General features: G+C 47.2%; 1 protein-coding gene, 1 long non-coding RNA gene and 2 pseudogenes across 3 annotated transcripts in view; 2 read left to right on the forward strand and 2 right to left on the reverse strand.

Annotated features, from left to right (window-relative positions):
* Positions 1-20545, reverse strand: part of LOC144133447 (uncharacterized) — a 58057-nt gene that overhangs the window by 30261 nt on the left and 7251 nt on the right. Inside the window, exon 2 of the long non-coding RNA XR_013315054.1 lies at positions 2198-2269. This is a non-coding gene — a long non-coding RNA (uncharacterized LOC144133447). The remainder of the gene's footprint in view (positions 1-2197; positions 2270-20545) is intronic.
* Positions 1930-7253, forward strand: LOC144133442 (glutathione peroxidase-like; annotated as a pseudogene). The gene is made up of 3 exons (XR_013315052.1): positions 1930-2288; positions 4638-4781; positions 6524-7253. The product of XR_013315052.1 is annotated as a glutathione peroxidase-like (transcript).
* LOC144135634 (U2 spliceosomal RNA) lies at positions 15686-15828 on the reverse strand (annotated as a pseudogene).
* LOC144133444 (uncharacterized) overlaps positions 17969-20545 on the forward strand; it is a 7222-nt gene continuing 4645 nt past the window's right edge. Inside the window, exon 1 of the mRNA XM_077666544.1 lies at positions 17969-18256. Coding sequence (XP_077522670.1) covers positions 18035-18256 — 222 coding nt within the window. The 5' untranslated portion in view covers positions 17969-18034. The remainder of the gene's footprint in view (positions 18257-20545) is intronic.

A 20545-nucleotide genomic window follows, 5' to 3' on the forward strand; every position in this document is an offset into this window, starting at 1 on the left:
TCGCTGAATGAACGAGCTTCCACACGGTTATGCAGATCTGAACAAAATGTGCCCTTATAAAACACCAAGCTTATGTGAGGTTCAGCAGTAGCGTTTTCAACAAAGCGACTTCTGAGTTTTTTTTTTTATATAAAGCGTAACAGTAAGACGCGTATATATGTTCAAAATCTGGACTTAGAGCTTCCAGAGACAGTACCTGCTTTACAACTTTCGACGGCTTTGCCCGTTTTTTTTTCTTTCTTACTTCCGCTGTTACCTGGACCCATCCGGCCATCCACTCTCAATCGCTTTATATCACCCCGATATGGCAAACAGGAAGCTCTTGCAGGCAATTTTCTGCCCGTCTTTTGATCACTCTGTTCCGGTAATTTCATCTCCCTGCCACATCCGCATTGTACAGTTACTCCACTTGACAAAGAACAGGGGGAGAAAATGTGTGCGTTTATCGAAGTTCTCCCCAGCTGTTGACTCCATCCCTTCCGGTCTCTTATTCACATGTGGCGGAATACCGCAGCGGTGGCCGAGTGGTTGAGCATCCGCTTCGCATGCGGGAGGTGCGGGGTTCGGTCCCCAGTGCCGCCGGGTACCCACCGGTGATACAATGGGTACAAGCTTTCTCTTGGTCTGGTGCTCGGCTTATTTAGGGTGAAATGCTTGGGAAGCGGGTCTTTGACCCCACTTTGAGAAATCGAAAATACCTTGTGCCATGGCACGCTTTGGCCGCAGATGCCCTTGCGCCATAAAAATTCATCATCATCATCATCATCATCATCATCATCATCAGCAGCAGCACATGTGGCGGGCGAGGTCCGCATCTAAGTGTTGTTCTTGCGATGTGCCGTTTAACCCTCATGCGGTGCTCCATTTCTTGGGCAAATAAGCGTCCGAGGTTCGTGCGACCTGTTATTAAGGACTCTCGTCAGAGCTGACAAAGCTTTACTGGTGCTATGCCATCCTTGAAGCCCGACGCAGACGTACACTCTAAACAAAAATACGCCTATGTGGCAGTAAAAAGAAAGTAAGCTCTCCTCCAGTGCCCTTTTAGGGGCAGGGTTTGCTGCCCATGTTTCGGATTATATTTCGATCACTTAATATTTATTTATTTTAATTTTATTTTACAATACTGCCGCTCTCGGCCGAGAGCGGCAGGTCAATTTTCAAAAAGGAGAAACAAGTAAGAGACGACTAGACGAATGATGCAGAGGGTCACGAGAGTATAGCCTATAGAAATGGGAAGTGGCAGTGAATACGAGCATATTGAGTACGCAAGGAGTTAATGGCTAGGTGGCGCTTGTCCCCACCCCTATACAAAGGGTGGTGACAAAGGCTACAAAGGCTATACATCCTTCCATCCATACATCCTTCCGTCTGCCCGTCCGTCCGTCCGTCCATCTGTCCACAAAGCGGACACCTCGACAGGGGACAACGGGAGACCGGGCACGTGAAAGTCAAAATGTAGTTTTGTATAATGGGTTTCATGCAGTAAAAAATTGAGCTCTCCGGATTTTCCTGCTATTCTGATCAAGGAATTCAACACCTTGTGCACGCGGAGGATTATAGCGCGGAGTTGCGGCTCTCCTCACCAGGGTTGAAATTGAGGTTTAGAATTCGTTCGGTGCAACTATAGCTGTCTGCCTGAAGTACAGAAAGAAACGACTGAGCTTTTTTTTATAGGAAAATAATGTCTATTTTTGGCTTGTCTGCAGTGCGGAAAGGAATTAGTGTTTTGACTGCAGTGTAACAAAGAAATCATGGTACACTGTAGCGGACACATCCCTCCAGCCACGGAAACCCATATTACACAGCGGATGCTTTCGAGTCGTCCACAAGCTCAATTCACACCTGCCGCCTACACTGTGTTTAACGCAATACCTGACGTCGCCGCGGCGTAGACTCCCTCCGCCGCACGATAAAAGGCCTTTAAAAAGGCTATCCTGCAGCAGTTGAATCACGGCAGCGGGACGGCGATGACAGCCGCACACATGCTGGTGTCTTTGGCGCTGGCGTTGCTGTGCGCCGCCGGTGCGGCGTCAGAGGAGCATGCGCAGAAGGCCGACTGCGACCGACAAAGGTCTGCCGAGACGTCCCTCTACGACTTCGAGTTTCCCGAGATTGTGGGCGACCGCAGCCTCAAGCTAGGCCAGTACCGGGGCCACGTGTTGCTCCTGGTGAATGTGGCCACCTACTGAGGGCTCACCTGGAACTACTGGGAACTGAATGCACTCCAGGACAGGTTCCAGAACAGAAACTTCACCGTCATCGGCTTCCCCTGCAACCAGTTTGGAAAGGTGAGGGATCGAATGTCGTACGAGAACCTGCTTCGCCAACAGCTTCGGCCAGATTCAGTTTGGGCAATCACATGACGATAGAGGGCACGATATACAAATGGACAGCCCGATAACACGGCAGTGCTTATTCATTCTGATTGGTTGGAAGGTTAGTACGTGATTTCAGAATAGATTATTGATTTCTCTTACGCTCGGCATTAATAGAATATACTGAAAACGTACGTCATATACCGTCCCTGCAAAAAAAAAAAAATAGAGCGGGTGGGGTGGTGAGGGAGGGGCTCCCGTTTAATTTGTGTACGATTGAAAGAAGCCCGTGAACAAATCAATACGCTCATAATGTAGATATTGCAATAATAACGCACTTGCATGGATAAAAGTTTTAAGAATGCACTCGCGAGGGAAAAAAAAAATTACTGCAGCTGGGTTGCCTTCCCAGCGGGTCAGCTGGTATTCGTTACAGCGGATGAAGCATGCGTGCTCCCCTGTGGTTCCTGGCATTTGGGCGAAGCGATTGCGTGATCGCGCAGAAGTCCATTTTTTAATAAGGGAGTAATTACTCATTAGCATCCACCAAAGCGCGGTCAACGGCTACAAAGGAAAGCTACACAGCTTTCACAGAAACTTCGTATTTAAAGAAAAATTGCGCCTGGTCCGGGGTTTGAACTCGGGACCGCCGCTTCACCGGAGCAGTCGCTCTACCAACTGAGCTAACCGGGACGGCAAGCTTATGGTATGGCGAGAGCGAATTGATCAATAACTCGAAGTGGGAACAGTGTTTGCGAAAGTTCACTGAGTACATTTGTTGTTCCTGCAAATCCACATCTCTTCAATTCTTGTCTACGACTGTAGACTGTTCCTCTTTTCTTTCGAACACCACAGCGGTAGCCTCGTGGTTGAGCATTCTCCTCGCACGCGGGAGATGCGGGGTTCGATCCTCAGTGCCGCCGGGTACCCACCGGTGATACAATGAGTACAAGCTTTCCCCTGGTATGGTGCTCGGCTTATTCAGGATGAAATGCTTGGAAAGTAGAAGAAGAAAATGAGTACCTTAAGTAGAAGAAAATACCTTGTGCCATGGCGCTCTTTGGCCATAGATGCCCTTGCGCCATAAAACATTCACTATCATCATCTTTTCTTTCGCTTGACACTTTCAGTTAATAATAATAATAATTGGTTTTTTGGGGAAAGGAAATGGCGCAGTATCTGTCTCATATATCGTTGGTCACCTGAACCGCGCCGTAAGGGAATGAATAAAGTAGGGAGTGAAAGAAGAAAGGAAGAAGAGGTGCCGTAGACTGCCTTTCAGTTATTGTCTCTCTCCAAAATTCGGAAAAATCTTTCTTGACTCGTTCACTTAGGTTTTTTGTTCCGAGAACAGTGCGCGAGATCCGTTTGGTCTGGGTACCTGGGCATTCAGGCGTCTATTTTAACGAGGTGGCTGATTTATTGGCAAGGTCAGCTCTCAGCGCACCTGTAATATATCCCGTCCCTCACCTCATTCTGTTAGCAGCTTCACGTTTCCAGCGGTTCCAACATATTTCAGCCACTTTGAGTGATCCGTTGCTGAATACCGTGGACTTTCAACACCTAAAGTACCCATGGAATATCCGGTGGTGTAAGTCAAGGCTTTGTGAAGTGTCCATGACGCTCCTGCGATGTAGAATCCCTCACTTTAAACTTGTACTTATGCAGGTGCGGGTTCGCTGCGACAAACCTTAGTGTATCATGTGGGCAAGTTGAATCAATCGATCATTTTCTCCTCTCTTGCCGGCGGTTCGCGGTTCAGAGAAAGCAATATCTGGAGGTTCCTCTTTCGAGACAAGGACTGCCTCTGTCTCTTACAGTTCTTCTATCGTTCGGTGCGAGTGCCAAGGGATTCCCGTTAAGCAGTGTATGCGGCTACCTTCACGATTACATAAGTGCAACTAATCGATTATCCTGTTAGCTATACACAAAATTCTTTCGCATGTCCAAAAAAGGCTAGATTGATTCTATTCCGGATGACTCATACCTCTTGAATTCATTTTATTTTTCCCAATTTTTTTAATCTTGATTCAGTCTTCTGACGTTTCCTTCCCCGCGCAAATGCTTCATTGGCATTCTACCCTATACCTTGGCCAATCCCCCCACGTGGGTATGTGCCATATTACTTGAGGAGAAGAAGAAGAAGAAGAAGGAGGGCTCCGGAATGATTTCAACCACCTGGGGATCTTTAACGTGAACTGACATCGCACAGCACACGGGCGCCTTAGCGTTTTTCCTCCATAAAAACGCAGCCGCCGCGGTCGGGTTCAGTTGGTCGATGTGGTTCTTACGGCGCCTTCTGACCGCCTCTTTCCCTCGCAGCAAGAGCCGGGTGGCTCGGGTGAAGAGATTCTCAATGGCGTCCGCTACGTACGGCCAGGCCACGGGTGCGTGCCTCACTTCCCGATGGTCAGCAAGCTGGACGTCAACGGCGACACGCAGCACCCTTTCTTTGCCTATCTCAAGGTGAGCACGCGTGGTGACCTTCGCGAGTAGATGCAGAGGTGAACAGGAGAAAGTCAGACTGTCTTCAGATTGCCTGTTGATGTCTGATGATTATTTTGTGTGTGTGTGTGTGTGTGTGTGTGTGTGTGTGTGTGTGTGTGTGTGTGTGTGTGTGTGTGTGTGTGTGTGTGTGTGTGTGTGTGTGTGTGTGTGTGTGTGTGTGTGTGTGTGTGTGTGTGTGTGTGTGTGTGTGTGTGTGTGTGTGTGTGTGAGAGAGAGAGAGAGAGAGAGAGAGAGAGAGAGAGGGGGAGGGAAGGCGCAGTCAACAAGGAGTGCAGATAAGATACGTTTTATTCGAGCGGAAAAGCACGGAGTTCATGTTGTGCACGAACGCATGCACAGTCGACAAAACGAACAGAACCCAGCCGACAAAAACGACAGAATAGTGCTTAAATTATGACAAAATGTTTTGTCGTTTTCTAGTTACGACAGATTTTCAGTAGTATTGTAGCATATTTCTGTACTTCTGCCGGTATAGGGCAAGGTACAGCACAGTACTACAGAAAATTCTGTGGTTACTGCAAAAATTTATGTTGTTACTACAAGTTCGTGGCCAAAAATACCACAAAAATATGTTAATTGTGACGTAAAAAACTTTTCCATTGTGTTTTTCGATTGGGATTTTTTTATTTCATGAAATTTCCTTTCAGCGTCCTCATCGACTGTTTCCTCCTGGCTCAGTGCCACGGGCGGATCAGTGACACATGCGCCATGGGCTATACTGACGTAGTGAAAACTATTTTCCATAATTTCTCGGCCCTTTCGATAATTTCTCTGTCGCATGGCCTGTGTCGGTGCTGTGAAAAACTGGTTCGCACTTATATCGAACGTTGTGTGCAGTCGAGCAACCTGGAACTTGCAAAAGGCTACAGTTGTTCCAGTGCACTCTTGGGCGATCACTGATACAGCAAGCCTTCTGATCAATTTAAGATCTGCCACATGTCAACGGGGCTCTGGATGCCATTTTTGTTTAGGTCCCTTGTATACAACTTCGAGAAGCTTTGAGTGTCACAAGCTTCCCCTTGTTTCGAGAGTCCCTGTCCGTTTCATTTCACACGCCAATCAGCTTCCGGCCGCCTATCTATCAAACAGCAAAAAAAAAAGTTTCGACCACCTTTTCTCCGGGTGCATTGGCCATCCTGGCTACTCGTGATTGTTTGGAACAGTGCTAGCTCTCTCTACTGATCAGGGAAGATGGGGGGGATACTCTATTTTCTAAACTCCAACTTGACCTCGGTGCTGTTCTCAGCTGTAAGGAGGCAAGGTTCTTTTCGCGTCAAAGAAAATCTCTTTTTCTTTTAAGAATTTTTGGCTAACTGCAACCACAACTTAAAGCACATCAGTTAACTTTAGCTAAACATAAAAATCAAGGATAGCAACTACAACAAGACGAACACTATGGCAAGATGAACCTGCAGACGTAAGGTCTCTAAAACAGTATATCGAATGTCTCTAAAACAGTATATCGAATAAAGTTTTTTCTTCTCTTTGTCATCAAGAGCGCATGCGCGGGGGGAACGCTGTGCTCAGAGATACTGGAAAGGCCTGGGGGGTAGGGGGGATGCTCACTGCGGGCCTTGTAAGATAAGCACTTCTGCTGGGGGGCGAGAATGCATGTGCAGTTCTCAATACGCCAGTCGGAGGGCGCACTTACACCCAAATCACAACGTCGTTCTATTTTCCTCCTTCCTCTGTGCCTGCAGAGCCAGTGCCCGTCCCCGACGACGACGTTTCGGCCAAAAGAGAACCTCTTCTACTCGCCCCAAGACAGCGCCGACATCCGCTGGAACTTCGAGAAGATCCTCGTCAGTCAGGATGGCACTCCGCTACGCCGATACGAGCCGGACTTCGCTCCGCACGCGATCCAGGGCGACATCGACGCCCTAACGAGCGAGCGGACGTTGCCGCCTATTAACGCGGCACAGTAATTCACCCGCTCAAACCCGGTCGCAGAAAGACTAGTTCAAAAATTTACCCCTGCAGCTATAGATGGCTTGCACGCGACTCCAAGTGCTCCATGAATGGTGAGACACAGTACAGTACATCGCCTCCAAAGTGCATATCGGAACGGGTGACGATTAGCGGAATAGACAAACGTGCAGGTTTTCTACTTGCCTCGGATTTAATTCGATAGCGTTACAAGCCTCGTTGGGCCAAAATTGGTCGTCGGTCATATTACTCGCCCATTGGCTGGGAGAAAGTTAAGTCATCAGACCGGAGCATGCCCATTGGCTTGAGAGAAGCGACATCACCGGACCGGAAGTGACGGCACTTCCGGTACAATGATTGGAAACACATAATAGTTACGCGGCCCTGTGAATTTTCAACAGGGCGGCCTCCACGAAGTTCAATAATACTTGCTGTTGGTGTAGTTGTTTCGTTATGCATTTGTTTAACCTATGTAGCACGACAACGTATGTAGCAAAACGTTTCGAAACGTATGTAGCGCAACAGAAACTGGCCCGTCTCCAGTATTTTGTTGTCTCTGCCGCGTTAAATGACTTCGCTGGAAGCATTCAAACAAATGCTTTCGCAACTTTAGGCCTTTGTCCCATGCGGGCTTCGCATTTCACCTTTCAAAAAGCACTCTTTGTTTACGGGGCCTTTGCTAACTTCACTGAACATTTTACAGGAAATTGCACGTCAGTACAGGAAACTGCAGGAAATTACAGGAAATTGCACGTCAGTGTTTTGCGTATCCGGTTTCTTTTTAACCGTATATACTGGCACCGGCCGGTTCAAAATGAGTGGAAGGGGCTGGTCATAATTTCCTTTCTAAAGATTACTCCAACCAACCCTAACAACAAACACAGAGCATCAGCTTGACATTTTGAAGCAAATAAAAGCGATCCGTGAGGTTATTGAACTTTCAGGTGAAAACTGAGAGGATGATCATAGCTTTAAAAAGACCAAAGTGCGTGTTGAGTTCAAATAACTGAGCGCATAATTGACCGCAAAAGCCGTGAGACGCTCAGCGCGCATAAAAAAAAGTTTTTTGTTAAATGTTCGCACAGTTGGAGTGCGAGGCGTGTGCGAGTCTAGGATGGCTTTAAATGGGAACACTGAGCAGATGGACAGGTCTATAGACAGCGCCGTGTAGAGCAGCGAGTCGAAGCAGGAAAGCGGCCTTACTCAATTTTTAATTTATAATTTCTATTCAAAACAACAGCGCAGGAAGTATCGGTTGTATTCCCAGTCAAGGCGCAGCTGGGCGGATGAACTGGGCGTTTTGCCAGCTCTGGCAGCTCGGGTTTTGCGTTTTGCCAGCTCGGGTTCGAACCCGACCGTGGCGGCTGCGTTTTTATGGAGGAAAAACGCTAAGGCGCCCGTGTGCTGTGCGATGTCAGTGCACGTTAAAGATCCCCAGGTGATCGAAATTATTCCGGAGCCCTCCACTACGGCAACTCTCTCTTTCTTCTCTTAGTCCCTCCTTTACCCTTCCCTTACGGCGCGGTTCATGTGTCCAACGATATATGAGACAGATACTGCGCCATTTCCTTTCCCCCCAAAACCAATTATTATTTATTATTATTATATCTTGCATGTCAATGGCGGCCGTTCTAACAGCCTGCGCTTGCCCGCGCAGCCAATGAGATGACGAGCCGTCGCCAAAGCGAACGCCGGGTCGGCTCCGAAGGGAACCGCCGCTGCTGCCTTCTTGTGCATTCGGGGCTACCTCAGCGGCGGCTACCGGCTGCGCCCGCAGCCTCGCTAAGCCTGGCCGCCAAAGATTTCAATAAAAACATTTGGAGGACGCTTAGGCTTCGTCTTTAAGAGTGAGACGCGAAAGCGTGTTGCAGCGTTGCCAAGGGGTGCACGGAACGCCATCGCCCGTTCGGCGCGACGCGTGGCCCGTTGGACAATTTAAGGAAAGGACGCCTGTCTCACATATCTCGGTGGACACTCGAGCCGGGCCGCAAGGGAAGGAAAATGGAATGAAAATTGGTTTTAAGGAAAGGAAATGACGCCTGTCTCACAATTCTCGCTGGACACTCGTACCGCGCCGTAAGGGAAGGAAAATCCCTTCCCTTACGGCGCGGTTCAGGTGTCCACCGAGATGCGCCAATTTTCGCTCACGGCCAACGCCGACGATGCCGACGACACCAGCTTTTCTGCGACACGAGCTCCTTAACGCTGTCGCGTTAAAATGGCATACCGGCTTCGAGACGGTGTTCATGTGCACATTTATTAATGCGAAAGCATTTATAGGCTATGTCGGCGGTTTCGGGTCTGGAAAATGTGTCCGCAGCGGTTATGGCGTTCTACGAAGAAATAACATCGATAGAGAACGATGTGAGAATGATGCGCAAGAAACCTGACGTCACTCGAATGATTTGTTAATTAATTAGACCCCAAAATGTCACATATGTAGAGAATGGTTGTGAACATAGCGAATGGTTGTGAAAACAAGTAGGTGGTGGGAACGAACCATGGCGCCAAATTTCAAAACTCAAAATGGCTGATTGAAATGAAAAGAGGGCCCTATAGGTGAGGGAAGCGAGTCTTTCCTCATCTGGTCTTTGGTATTAATAAAGCACTTGATGCCTACTCCAGCCTCACTTTTTAATCCTTTTAACCCAGCTTGTGGCTATATCCTTCCAAAGAAATACGATGCGCAACCGAGGGTGGTTCAGTTATGCATACTATGCATTGTACAGTGTATACGCTGCCAGCGGAAGTTACACTGTGCCAGTTCCGATTCCTGACCTTCGTTGAGCTCTTCGATTATACCAATTGCGAACCTCCTCCGACCTAAGGGGTCATGTATCGAAATTTGTCGCTCTGGTTTATCCCAACTGGGAGGTCACGTGACTGTTAAGCCGCTTGCGGCCCTCAGACCAACCGGCCAGTGCTGCTCAGCAGTATGGCTGTAGGGAAGAGGGCCGCCGTAGCCTCGTTTCGATGACGGGCAAAAGACGCCTGTGTGCTGCGCGATGTCATAATCGATTTTCGCAGTGAAGAAAAGCCGTAGGGTGTCTCAATTACTTGACTGCCTAGCTCGTAGATGGCGCCTGCCTCTCGTAATCCCTAGAGTCACACTGGAAAAATTAATAACCTCCATAAACAACCTCCATAAACTGGTCGTGCCCTGATTTTGATTCGGAGTTTCGCAGCTACAACTGATGTCATTAAACGACCGTAGTTCTTTGCTTTTTGTTCTTTGTCTGCGCGTCATGTCGTTAAAACGTGCATAAATAATAGAGCAATGCAGCTATTTGAAGGAGCCGAAGCTCAAGGCAGCCGGTCAAAAGTTCATCCAAAGGAGGGGTACAGGCTAGTGATGAACCAGTTCATCCTACGAGCAGCTTCGTAGTTTCGGACCCACGATTGGTTTATGTCAGCCCTATCGTCCACGACTTTGCATGAACTATTGTTATGAGACATATAGCACAGACACACTCGTCAAGGTTAGTATGCAGTTGGCTGCAGAAACACTTTTCCCCATGCTGCCATTATGCCGAGCGCTGAGCCGGTACGGGTTTCAATTTTGTTAGTGTTGGTCACTAGGCCGCAGTACGCTTTCTTGAGAACTGCTCAATCCATACTTGATGAGTAAATGACGTCCAGACACATACGATTCGTCCTGCTCCTTCTGTGAAGCAGTTGGCCCACTCTCACACAATTTGGGAATGTTAAGAATACCCAGACTTAACCCGACTGCGGCGGCCGCGTTTCGATGGAGGCGAAACGCAAAAAAAATTTCTGATGGCCTAGCTCTGTTAGGCCAGGATATACGCAGCGAAAGCGCTGAGACTTCTGCATCGAAGGAGTGCATTCACTAGATGCGTCTTTGATCACGGTTAATGTTTGAGGCGTCGTGGCGGAGTGGTAGCGTCTCCGCCTCAAACGCCAAAGGCCAAGGTTCGATTTCCCAGCCTCGACACAGGTTTTTAACGCGATAGCGTTAAGGAGCTCGTGTCGCAGAAACGCTGGTGTCGTTGGCGTCTTTGGCCGTGAGCGAAAAATGGCGCATCAAGGTGGACACCTGAACAGCTCCGTAAGTGATTTTCCTTCCCTTACGGCGCGGTACGGATGTACAGCGAAAATTGAGACAGGCGTCATTTCCTTTCCTTAAAACCAATTTTCATTTCATTTTCTTTCCCTTACGGCCCGGTTCGGGTGCCCACCGAGATATGTGAGACAGGCGTCCTTTCCTTAAATTGCCCAACGGGCCATGCGTCGCGCCGAACGGGCGTTGGCGTTCTGTTCCGTGGACTCCTTGGCAGCGCTGCAACATTTTGTCGTGTCTTAAGCGTCCTCCAAATTTTTTTTGACAGGGTTGCGGCGGAAGCTGAGGGGGTGGGAACATGAAGGGTCCGAGGAGGAGGATGGAAGAGGGCACATACTGCCAACAGAGTGTCCCCTCCCATTATTCGTTTTTCACTATCTCAGCACTGATTTTAGCACTGAAAGACTTCAATTCTAAGTTGTATTCAATCCACCGGTAAAGGGATGCTATACTGACTCATATTCTGAATGATTACATCATTATGGTTTGTAGTGAAGATTCTTCAAGCTCTCTCGACCTATCAAGGAGGTGGGCTTGCAGTCTCAATGCACTGTACGAAGCCACAGTTGGAGGATAAGGAGAGCCATGACGGCGCAAACTGCCTTCTGCCACCTGGCAATCTTGGCAGGTGGCGTTAGGGGACGCTCCCGCTCTACATGCGCCACCTCTCCACCTGCCACATGCTCTAAAACCGGCTATAATGAAACATCGGTTATAATAAAACACCAGCTCTAATTATACACCAGCGATAGCAATTGGCAAGGACACTTCATTGACAGGTGATAATGATTGGGTACCAGTGACGATAGGGACACGGTGATTTACAAGTAGTGGTAGTGGTCGTAGTGGTACAGATCGTGCTCCAGGATGCAGACCGACAGCACAAAGGAAGAGGAGGTAGAAAAGAATGCTCTCGCATTTCCTCCTCATCAATCGAATTGATCACCTCTCAATGAAGGCATCGCCTGGGGTCGCTGCGCCCGCCTCTCCGTTACTCTCCGCCTGCGTTTATGCAGGCTTTCCCTCTCGCCTGTAGTGAACTCTGATGCACTATACTCTGGCCTCGTGTTGGGGGGCGGTTCTGGGCGTCGGCGCACTGAAGGCGCAGGAGGCTTCACTCGGCGGCCGCGCAGAGACACACGCCGGCATCGCCTAATGGCACTCATACTGATTACACAGTAAAACGAGGGAGGCCGCCGTGGTGTCGACATGCGGTCAGCCCATCATGGAGCATGGTCTCGTCATGTCACGAGTTCAGCTGCTATGGCGGAAATGAATATTTCGTTCAAGTATGAGTTTCTATGCTAAAAATTTTCCTTCCGCGCAGAACAAACGCGGGAATAATGGCAAGGTTCTCCTCATTCGCTTACAGTGAATACATGAAATGTTAAAAATGTGTATTTATAATCCATTGAAACTAGGAATTTCTTTTTGTTTGTTGGCTCATTCGTTAGTTCGCCCGTTTATTTGTTTGTTTTAGTGCGATATCACTTATAGTGGCCTGTCGCCGCATTTAGTCGTATGTTTGTCTGTCTGTCGGAAGCTTGCTTTGTGGCATGCTTTCCACCTGCCCAGCCCACCGGGTTCTGGGCCGCACCTGCCAAGTGCGCGCGCCTGTGTGTGTGTGTGTGTGTGTGTGTGTGTGTGTGTGTGTGTGTGTGTGTGTGTGTGTGTGTGTGTGTGTGTGTGTGTGTGTGTGTGTGTGTGTGTGTGTGTGTGTGTGTGTGTGTGTGTGTGTGTGTGTGTGTGTGTGTGTGTGTGTGTGTGTGTGTGTGTGTGTGTGTGTGTGTGTGTGTGTGTGTGTGTGTGTGTGCGCGCCAGACTATGCCAGACTTCAGTTCATTTAATCATTGGTCGCGAGAGGCTGCTCGGGAAGAGCAGCCTGTGTTGCACAAGCCCCACCGATGGCAGCACCTGCCATCCCAAGGCAGTGGCGCATCGCTTAACAGCTGGACCGCTGCTCCAGGAGTGGCAGTGAGGACTCCCAGGGTTCTATGAATGTAAAGTAGGGAATGACTAATTCCGCACATATGGGCATGAACCCATTATCGCTATATCCGAACAACTTCCATCAGTGAGCAATGGATCCAAACTTCGGAACCAAAGTGCAAACCGAACTGCTAGCGGAACTAATTCGCATTTGGCCTAACTACGCAAACATACCGTCATTTTTTGTTTATTTTTTGCTAGTTATTGGATATGTTTCTTCGTTTATACATGCTACCTAAACCACCACAGGGTCATTGTTAAGGAAGGGCTACCACCAACATTTCACAAAACAACTTACATTCATATAAAGTGCAGCACCCGAAACATGCAGCAAACACGCATCGATTCCAATAATACGACCCGCTCATCGGCATCGGGCATTGTTCTGCAGCATTCGGCATGCCAGCTGCGTGCCGACAGACTGCTGCTTATACTCGGTGCGACGCAATGCTTGAACGAGAGTAGTAGTAGTTATTTAAAAATAAATACAAAAACGGGAGGAAAAAATGTTGCCGGCAGCGGCAATTGCTATCTAATATCTTAAGCACCTGAGCTGCAGCCGACGGAGGTGAAAGGGAAAGGGAGAGGACAAATGTTGGAACTTGCTCCGGCCAACAACTCGACGGCTGCACCCTCCACCTGGATCCGTTGCAACCTTGACTGAGCCGAAGGAATACCTGCAGTCACCGCGACAGAATCGCCTGCGATTGTAGCGCCTGCGATTACAGCGGCTGCACTAAATCAACGCCTGCCACGCTCCGCGACAGACAATAAAAAAAAAAGGAAAATTAAGTGACCTTATTCGGCCCCGATGACAACAGTATGTTTGGTGGGTGAGGAATGGAGGATGTCATCAGCAAATTTAGAGAGCAAGCAAAGGCAACGGTCCTCAAAAAGTTGGCTTGAAGTACAGTGTAGCAGCGCTGGTAATCGGCAGTGACGCCGATGTCGATGAGGCTGGAGCCTGAAGCGTGAGCTCGAACGCTCGGGGATCTCAAAACAGGTTCGGCAACCCAGAGGCATCCACGGTTGCATTCTCCGGGTCACCAGCCACGGCTATCAGGACTTGCTCAATTAATGTGGACGACATTCTACAACAGCAACGCATCATGAGGTTATGCAGTGGAAATCTGTGACGTCATAGCGCCACTATTTAGTGGGGATGGTGGCAGCGTATACGGGGTAGCCTGATCCCTGGCGATCACAATCCATCTACTGCCGGAGGAAGACTCGGGAAAAGGTAAGTACATATACCAGTTGTTTCAGGGAAGGTGATCAAGAATTTTTTAAAACAAGGTTTTTGAGGTAACGAGAAGCGATTTACGGCATAGTAATATGAGTGTTGGCGGACGTCAAAAAAACAGGCTAATCATCTCAACTAGCTAAGTTATTAGCAATTCTAATAGCTAACCTTTCAACTATTACCAATAGGCGCCTCATTGCAATTAGAGATTTGTAGCCGACCGTTAGTAATAGCCATATCTGTTTTTTAGAATTTCAAAAACGCCATTACTCTCGCCGCTGTGACACGACAAAATTTGACTATTTCGACTAGTTACGGCCACTGCAGGGGTTGCTTTGCCTGCATACTTTTCGAAAGTGCATGTATTTTAGCACGATGTAACCAAATTTTGTCGTGCCACAGCGGCTAGAATAATGGCGTTATCGAAATTCTAAAAACTGATATGGCTATTATTAACGACCGGCTACAAATCTCAAACTGCAATCAGGTGCCTATTGGTAATAGTTAAAAAGTTAACTATTAAAATTCAGTTAATCACTTAGCTAGTTAAGATGATTCGCCTCTTTTTTGACGTCCGCCAACGCTGACATTACTATTCCGGAAAAAGTTTGTTTTACCTCAAAAACCCTACTTTTAAACACGAGCGATCACCTTCCCTGAAACCCTTGCTATATCAGGACGTTTAGTCCCATATGATAGTATGGTTTCTCTTTTGCGCTGCACATGTTGTAAACATCAGTGTAGACCTGCGTATAGAGAGTGGTAGAGAAGGTAACGGAAGAACTGACGACGTACACTCTAGATACAAATACGCCCATATGGGAGTAAAAAGCGAGTAAGCAAAAGGGAGTGCTTTAGAGGATAGTTTACTCCCTTTTTTACTCCTTTCTGTTTGGAGTGTGTATGCAACAGAGGTACCAAGATAACCAACGTATTGTCGGAAGAGTTCGAAGTCCCTGATGGACAAATGAGCGGAGATGTTTGGGTGCCAGCAGCAGGCTTTGAGGATGATGCTTCAGCGATATTTAGCGGAAGAGCTGAGGCGATCGATAATGTACCTGAGCGCGACCATCCGGCGCTTTCTTCGCCGACGTTGTGAAAGGCAGACATGAATAACAAGCTCGCGTCATCGTGTTTTGCAGTTCTACGAATGCACACACAGGCGTCTGCATGTGCACGTAAAGTAAGCCCACAAACTAAGGTTGCTTTATTTCAAGAGAGGAATAAGAACGACAAAATTAATGCAGACTTCATGATAGGTGCCTAAACAATAGTTCCCTGCACAGAGTTTTGGCATTATATTTGATACACACCTAACATGGTATAAGCACTTCGAATCCAGCTCAAAAAAAAAAAGATGCAAGAGTCGTGGCATACAAACAAGTTTTTTATTACCAGCGAACATTAAGATGCTGATATATAATTCATTATTTTAGTGCATATTAACTATTGATTGATTGATTGATTGATTGATTGATTGATTGATTGATTGTTGCCAGGAAGAAAGAAAAGGAAAGTGCACAGGCCTGCTCACTGGCTCAAGACGAGCCACAATCGCTACCAAGTGCAGATAGTAGGAGACTTGAAAGATGGGATAGAAAGACAGGATGGTAAAGACGCGCAAAAGACAAGGCCGATCCCGGAGGTAGTGCAATACCGGGCCAACCGGTGGCGGGAGTGAAGCATCCTTCAAACTCTCCGCCACATTTCCAAAAATAAGTCCAATTGGACCCGTAACAGATACTCTACAGGTTCCGGACATTCATATTAACTATTGCTATTTGGTTTGGGGTAATACCACCGCAGTCAACATCACATGTCCAGCATTCCTGGAGAAAAATTTTGAATATTGAAATATTGTAAAGTATTGTTATGGAAATAATGAAGTAATGGTCCATTCTTCCGACGCGTAGCAAAATCTTTCTTTTAAAGCATTTCCATCGCTCGCATACAGCAGTTAAGACTGCCATGGAAAACCAGTGGGCAACGTTTTTGACGACAGTAAAAACGTTAATAGGAAAAAAATGGAAGCCTGCCGACGGGAGATCTGCGGATATACTGATTGTTAGAGTGAAATCATACGATAATATGAAAAAAATTGCGTTCATAAACTCTTTCTCGTTTAAAAATGCTTTTGTTCAGAATTGTCGGTTAGGCAAAGGAGGTGAAATAAGAACCGTGGTCGGGTTCGAACACGGGAATTCCGGATCAGTTCCCGGGTTCGAACCCGACCACGGCGCTGCATTTTTATGGAGGCAAAACGCTAAGGCGCCCGTGTGCTGTGCGATGTCAGTGCACGTTAAAGATCCCCAGACGCACCGCGTCTTGTTCACACAGAACCACTGTTTAATAGTTTTCATATACATTCCATTTACAACGAAATATTTATTTAAATGATACATAGGAACCACGAATCAGAACATCAATTTCATCGAAGAGATATCAAATCCTAAAAGAAATAGTAAAGATTACAATACACGTCATAGAGAAACACGGCATGTTCCGAAAACACACACGAATTACGGCACCCAATTATTATGAGTCCTTTTAACATTGGTATTCACTTCATCGCATTATATTGTGTAATGCCTAACATTCCAGCGTTTGTATAATATCCCAACAATCCTGTCTGCTGTTTTCTGAAAACCATGAAAAACCCTACACATCCCTGTTAAACCCTGTACAAACCCTGCACAGCCATGTTGGTCTAAAAAAACCTTGTATATACAAAACATGTTCTTTTAGCAGAATGTTACTCTGTATCTGCGCTCTGTATCATGTGAAATATTTATTTATTTATCTGTATTTCATGATAGTTTCTGAATTGGTCACATGTTAATGCATTGAAACGATTTGAGGTTGTTTATCACTATATGTTTTTCTCAATGCCTGTTTTGAAATGCGTTCACATTTTTTTTTTATTTGTAAGTCTAACTGTTTAGCCAAAGAAACCAGGGGGTTGGGGAACTCCTCAAGCGACCTGTCTTCGGTATCTAATTATATATATGCGCTTCCGAAGCCTCCGATTCTGCAACAGCATGAAAGCACAACACACTGATGTCTTCCTCTTGAGCTCGGTACTCAGTTAATTAACTTATACTTAAAGCGCCCTGCAAGGCCTCATTGAAAAGCCACACGCGGCGTCTTGATCGTCGTGCTATTCTGCTATACAGACTCAGGCGATCGCATTCACCATTCCAATGCCGCATAGCAAGAAAACCAGTATTCATAGCACGCGCAGATTGAGTGGCCTCAATGACAGATAACTAAGCCAAAAGGCTGCAGGCTCCGATGGCAAATGGTTCTCGGAAGAGACGCGTCGAAGTGGAGGAACCCTGACTGCACTTGCCTCAGCAGCCGTCGTCTGGCCTGCTGGGAAGAGAAGAGACGGCTTCTCAGAAATACTAATGCTAAATTTGTCAGACCTATTAGTTTGTTTCTATTGGGTTTTCTCTTTTTCTTTAGACCCATAGGAGAGGAAAAAAGACAGCTAATTGACATGTTTTCTTATATTTTTTCTTTTTTTCCTCACCGCAACAAGCGCGGGGACTTTCAACCGCGGCTCGTTTATTATGCGTTTGCGAGTCCCCACAGCCCTTGCCGCAGCCTTCGTGGAGCAGTCTGTCTGCCGCAGCAACACAAAAACAAACTCCTGCTCTGATAGTTACGCGTTAAACTACTCACTCAACCGTGCCAGTTGAGAAGTCTCATTCAATGCCCGTGGCTCTAGATTGTCTTGACGGTTTGTAGAGGTCGCGAACAGCGGCATCTAAAAATACATGCTCCCACCCTACGCACGCAAAAAAAAGCAAACAAAAGCAACGTCACGAGTTTCCAGACGGCCTTTCGGCTTGACAGCATACCTTTATCTCTATGGGCAAGGGAGTGGCCATAAAAAGGGTGCCGAATCGCCGGCACCCCAACGATCCACTACAAGGACTGAAGCGCAGCAGAAGGGTACCTTGTTGCACAATGAAGATTACGTGTACTCTGCTGTTGTCTGTCGTGGTCTTGGTCGTGGGTGCGAGTACTGGTGCAGCCGCGAGACGGAGGCCGCTGTATGGAGGAATAGTCACGGTGCCAAAGTCCCAGTTCCCCGAGTACCAGGGCTACGCAGACGAACTAGCGCGCCTGATGTCTCGGGGCCGACGGTTATCCCTCGTTGCGAGGTCCATAACCGAAGTGAAGTACCAGGTAAGCCAAGACATCAGACCGCCGTGCACTGCGGAGTGTCTGTTTGGTTCAAAGAACAGAAGTTCGAATTCCCCGTCCAGTCAACGATCTGTCAATTGCGCGTACCATGAAAGATGAGTGTGTGCCCACCCTATATCACTGCGTGCAGGTCCTTTGACAGGGAAAAGCCCCTTCGTCTTGAGTTGTATCCGAGTTTAGTTTTCATATACCAGGTGTCCCAGGTAAAAGTAACCAAGGTTTTTTTGGGGAAAGGAAATGGCGCAGTATCTGTCTCATATATCGTTGGACACCTGAACCGCGCCGTATGGGAAGGGATAAGGGAGGGAGTGAAAGAAGAAAGGAAGAAATAGGTGCCGTAGTGGAGGGCTCCGGATTAATTTCGACCACCTGGGGATCTTTAACGTGCACTGACATCGCACAGCACACGGGCGCCATAGCGTTTTTCCTCCCGACCGCGGCGGCTGCGTTTTTATGGAGGAAAAACGCTATGGCGCCCGTGTGCTGTGCGATGTCAGTGCACGTTAAAGATCCCCAGGTGGTCGAAATTAATCCGGAGCCCTCCACTACGGCACCTATTTCTTCCTTTCTTCTTTCACTCCCTCCCTTATCCCTTCCCATACGGCGCGGTTCAGGTGTCCAACGATATATGAGACAGATACTGCGCCATTTCCTTTCCCCCAAAAAACCAATTATTATTATATTATTAAAAAACACGGAACGTCCTAGCCGCGTGAGATCAACTGAGGGTTGTTTAGAGTCGCGTGACCTAGTCTGCAGTATTTTTTCTTTCTTCAAAGTTAGTTAATTAGTTAAGACTAATTAGCCAACTTTTTAATTATTGAATTGAGGAAGAAAGTGTCAATGTAAAAGTTGTAGATCGTCTAAAAAAACCGCTGGCAGCGCTGTTTCCATCAAGGTGCGATTTACGTAGCTTAACTTACTGGCCTTAAAAGAAAGCTATCACGTGACCAGCTGCCAGGTCACATCTCTCCACCAGTGTGCACGCAAAGGCTCATTGGGAACAGCACTTCAGTAAAATAGATTTTGCTCTCTAAGTGCACCTCTTTTGCTCTCTAAGATTTTGCTCTCTAAGACTATGGCACCTCTTTATTTCTTTCCTGTTTCACTCCCTCCTTTGTTCGTTCCCTTACGGCGCGGTTCGGGTGTCCACCGAGGTAAGCGAGAAAGTTGCTGCGTCATTTCCTTTTCTCTAAAACCAATATTCTCTCTAGGACGCGGCTTGGTATGTTTAAATGGCACCATTGTCACGTAGGCGCTTTTTTATTGTGCGATCTAAGGTTTAAGGACGGAAAAAAACTACTTTACGTTAACGGTACCTTGGTGCAAACGTTGCAGTCAACTGTTTTTCAAAGTAATCTACATTTTTTTTCTATTGACACTTTGTTCCTCAATTCAATAAATAAAAAGTTAGCTAATTATACTCAATCAATTAATTAACTACGAAGAACGAAAAAAAATACTGCAGACTAGGTCACACGACTCTCAACAACCCTCAGCTGGTCTCACGCGGCTGGGACATTCCGTGTTTTTTAAAAGCTTGGTTACTTTTAGCTGGGGCACCTGGTATGTGTCCCGTTCTTGAAGCTCACCAAAGGCTTGCGCCTGGGGAAGAGACAAACACACTGCAACCTGACCTTGGCAAAATACAGCAACAAGCTTGTCGCTGCGAATGTTATCAAACAGGCATTCACAAACCTCACGGCATTATATAAGGATTACAAGAGTTTTTCACGGTTGGGCCAGAAAGCCTTGATCATGTTGGCTGCGCTGCCATAGGAGAGACCTTGCGATAGATCACTTATTTAAAGCCAAATGCATCTACTTTTTCAGCTGAAATTCTTGAGTTGCTAATAACTGTAAACGAATAGCCCAACGTAAATACGCAAAATCAATTGTGTTCGCTGACAAGCTCAGCTCTGTGTTAGCTATGAACTCTGTCACTTCTTGGAAGCACCCGCTGGTTAACTTGTTACGTAGTAAGGTCATTCATGCCAAAAAAATAACCTAGTCATTGCATTTTCTTGGCCTCCGAGCCACATTATAACATGCGTTAACGAGGAAGTCGACCTAGCCGTTAGTGCCTCTGTGAATAGGGCAGTCGACATAAAATGTTTGCGGCAATACTAAAGGGCCTCTCAGTTGCATAACAGACCCCACATCAATAAACCCATTTATAACGAATCAACGTCACGCGGTCTCTGCAGTCAGGCCATAAAGGATTCAATGGCCTTTCGGGGCCCATTTACAGTACACGCTTCCTATTGACCG

The sequence above is a fragment of the Amblyomma americanum genome, chromosome 5 (assembly GCF_052857255.1).
Source record: "Amblyomma americanum isolate KBUSLIRL-KWMA chromosome 5, ASM5285725v1, whole genome shotgun sequence".
Taxonomy (NCBI): domain Eukaryota; kingdom Metazoa; phylum Arthropoda; class Arachnida; order Ixodida; family Ixodidae; genus Amblyomma; species Amblyomma americanum.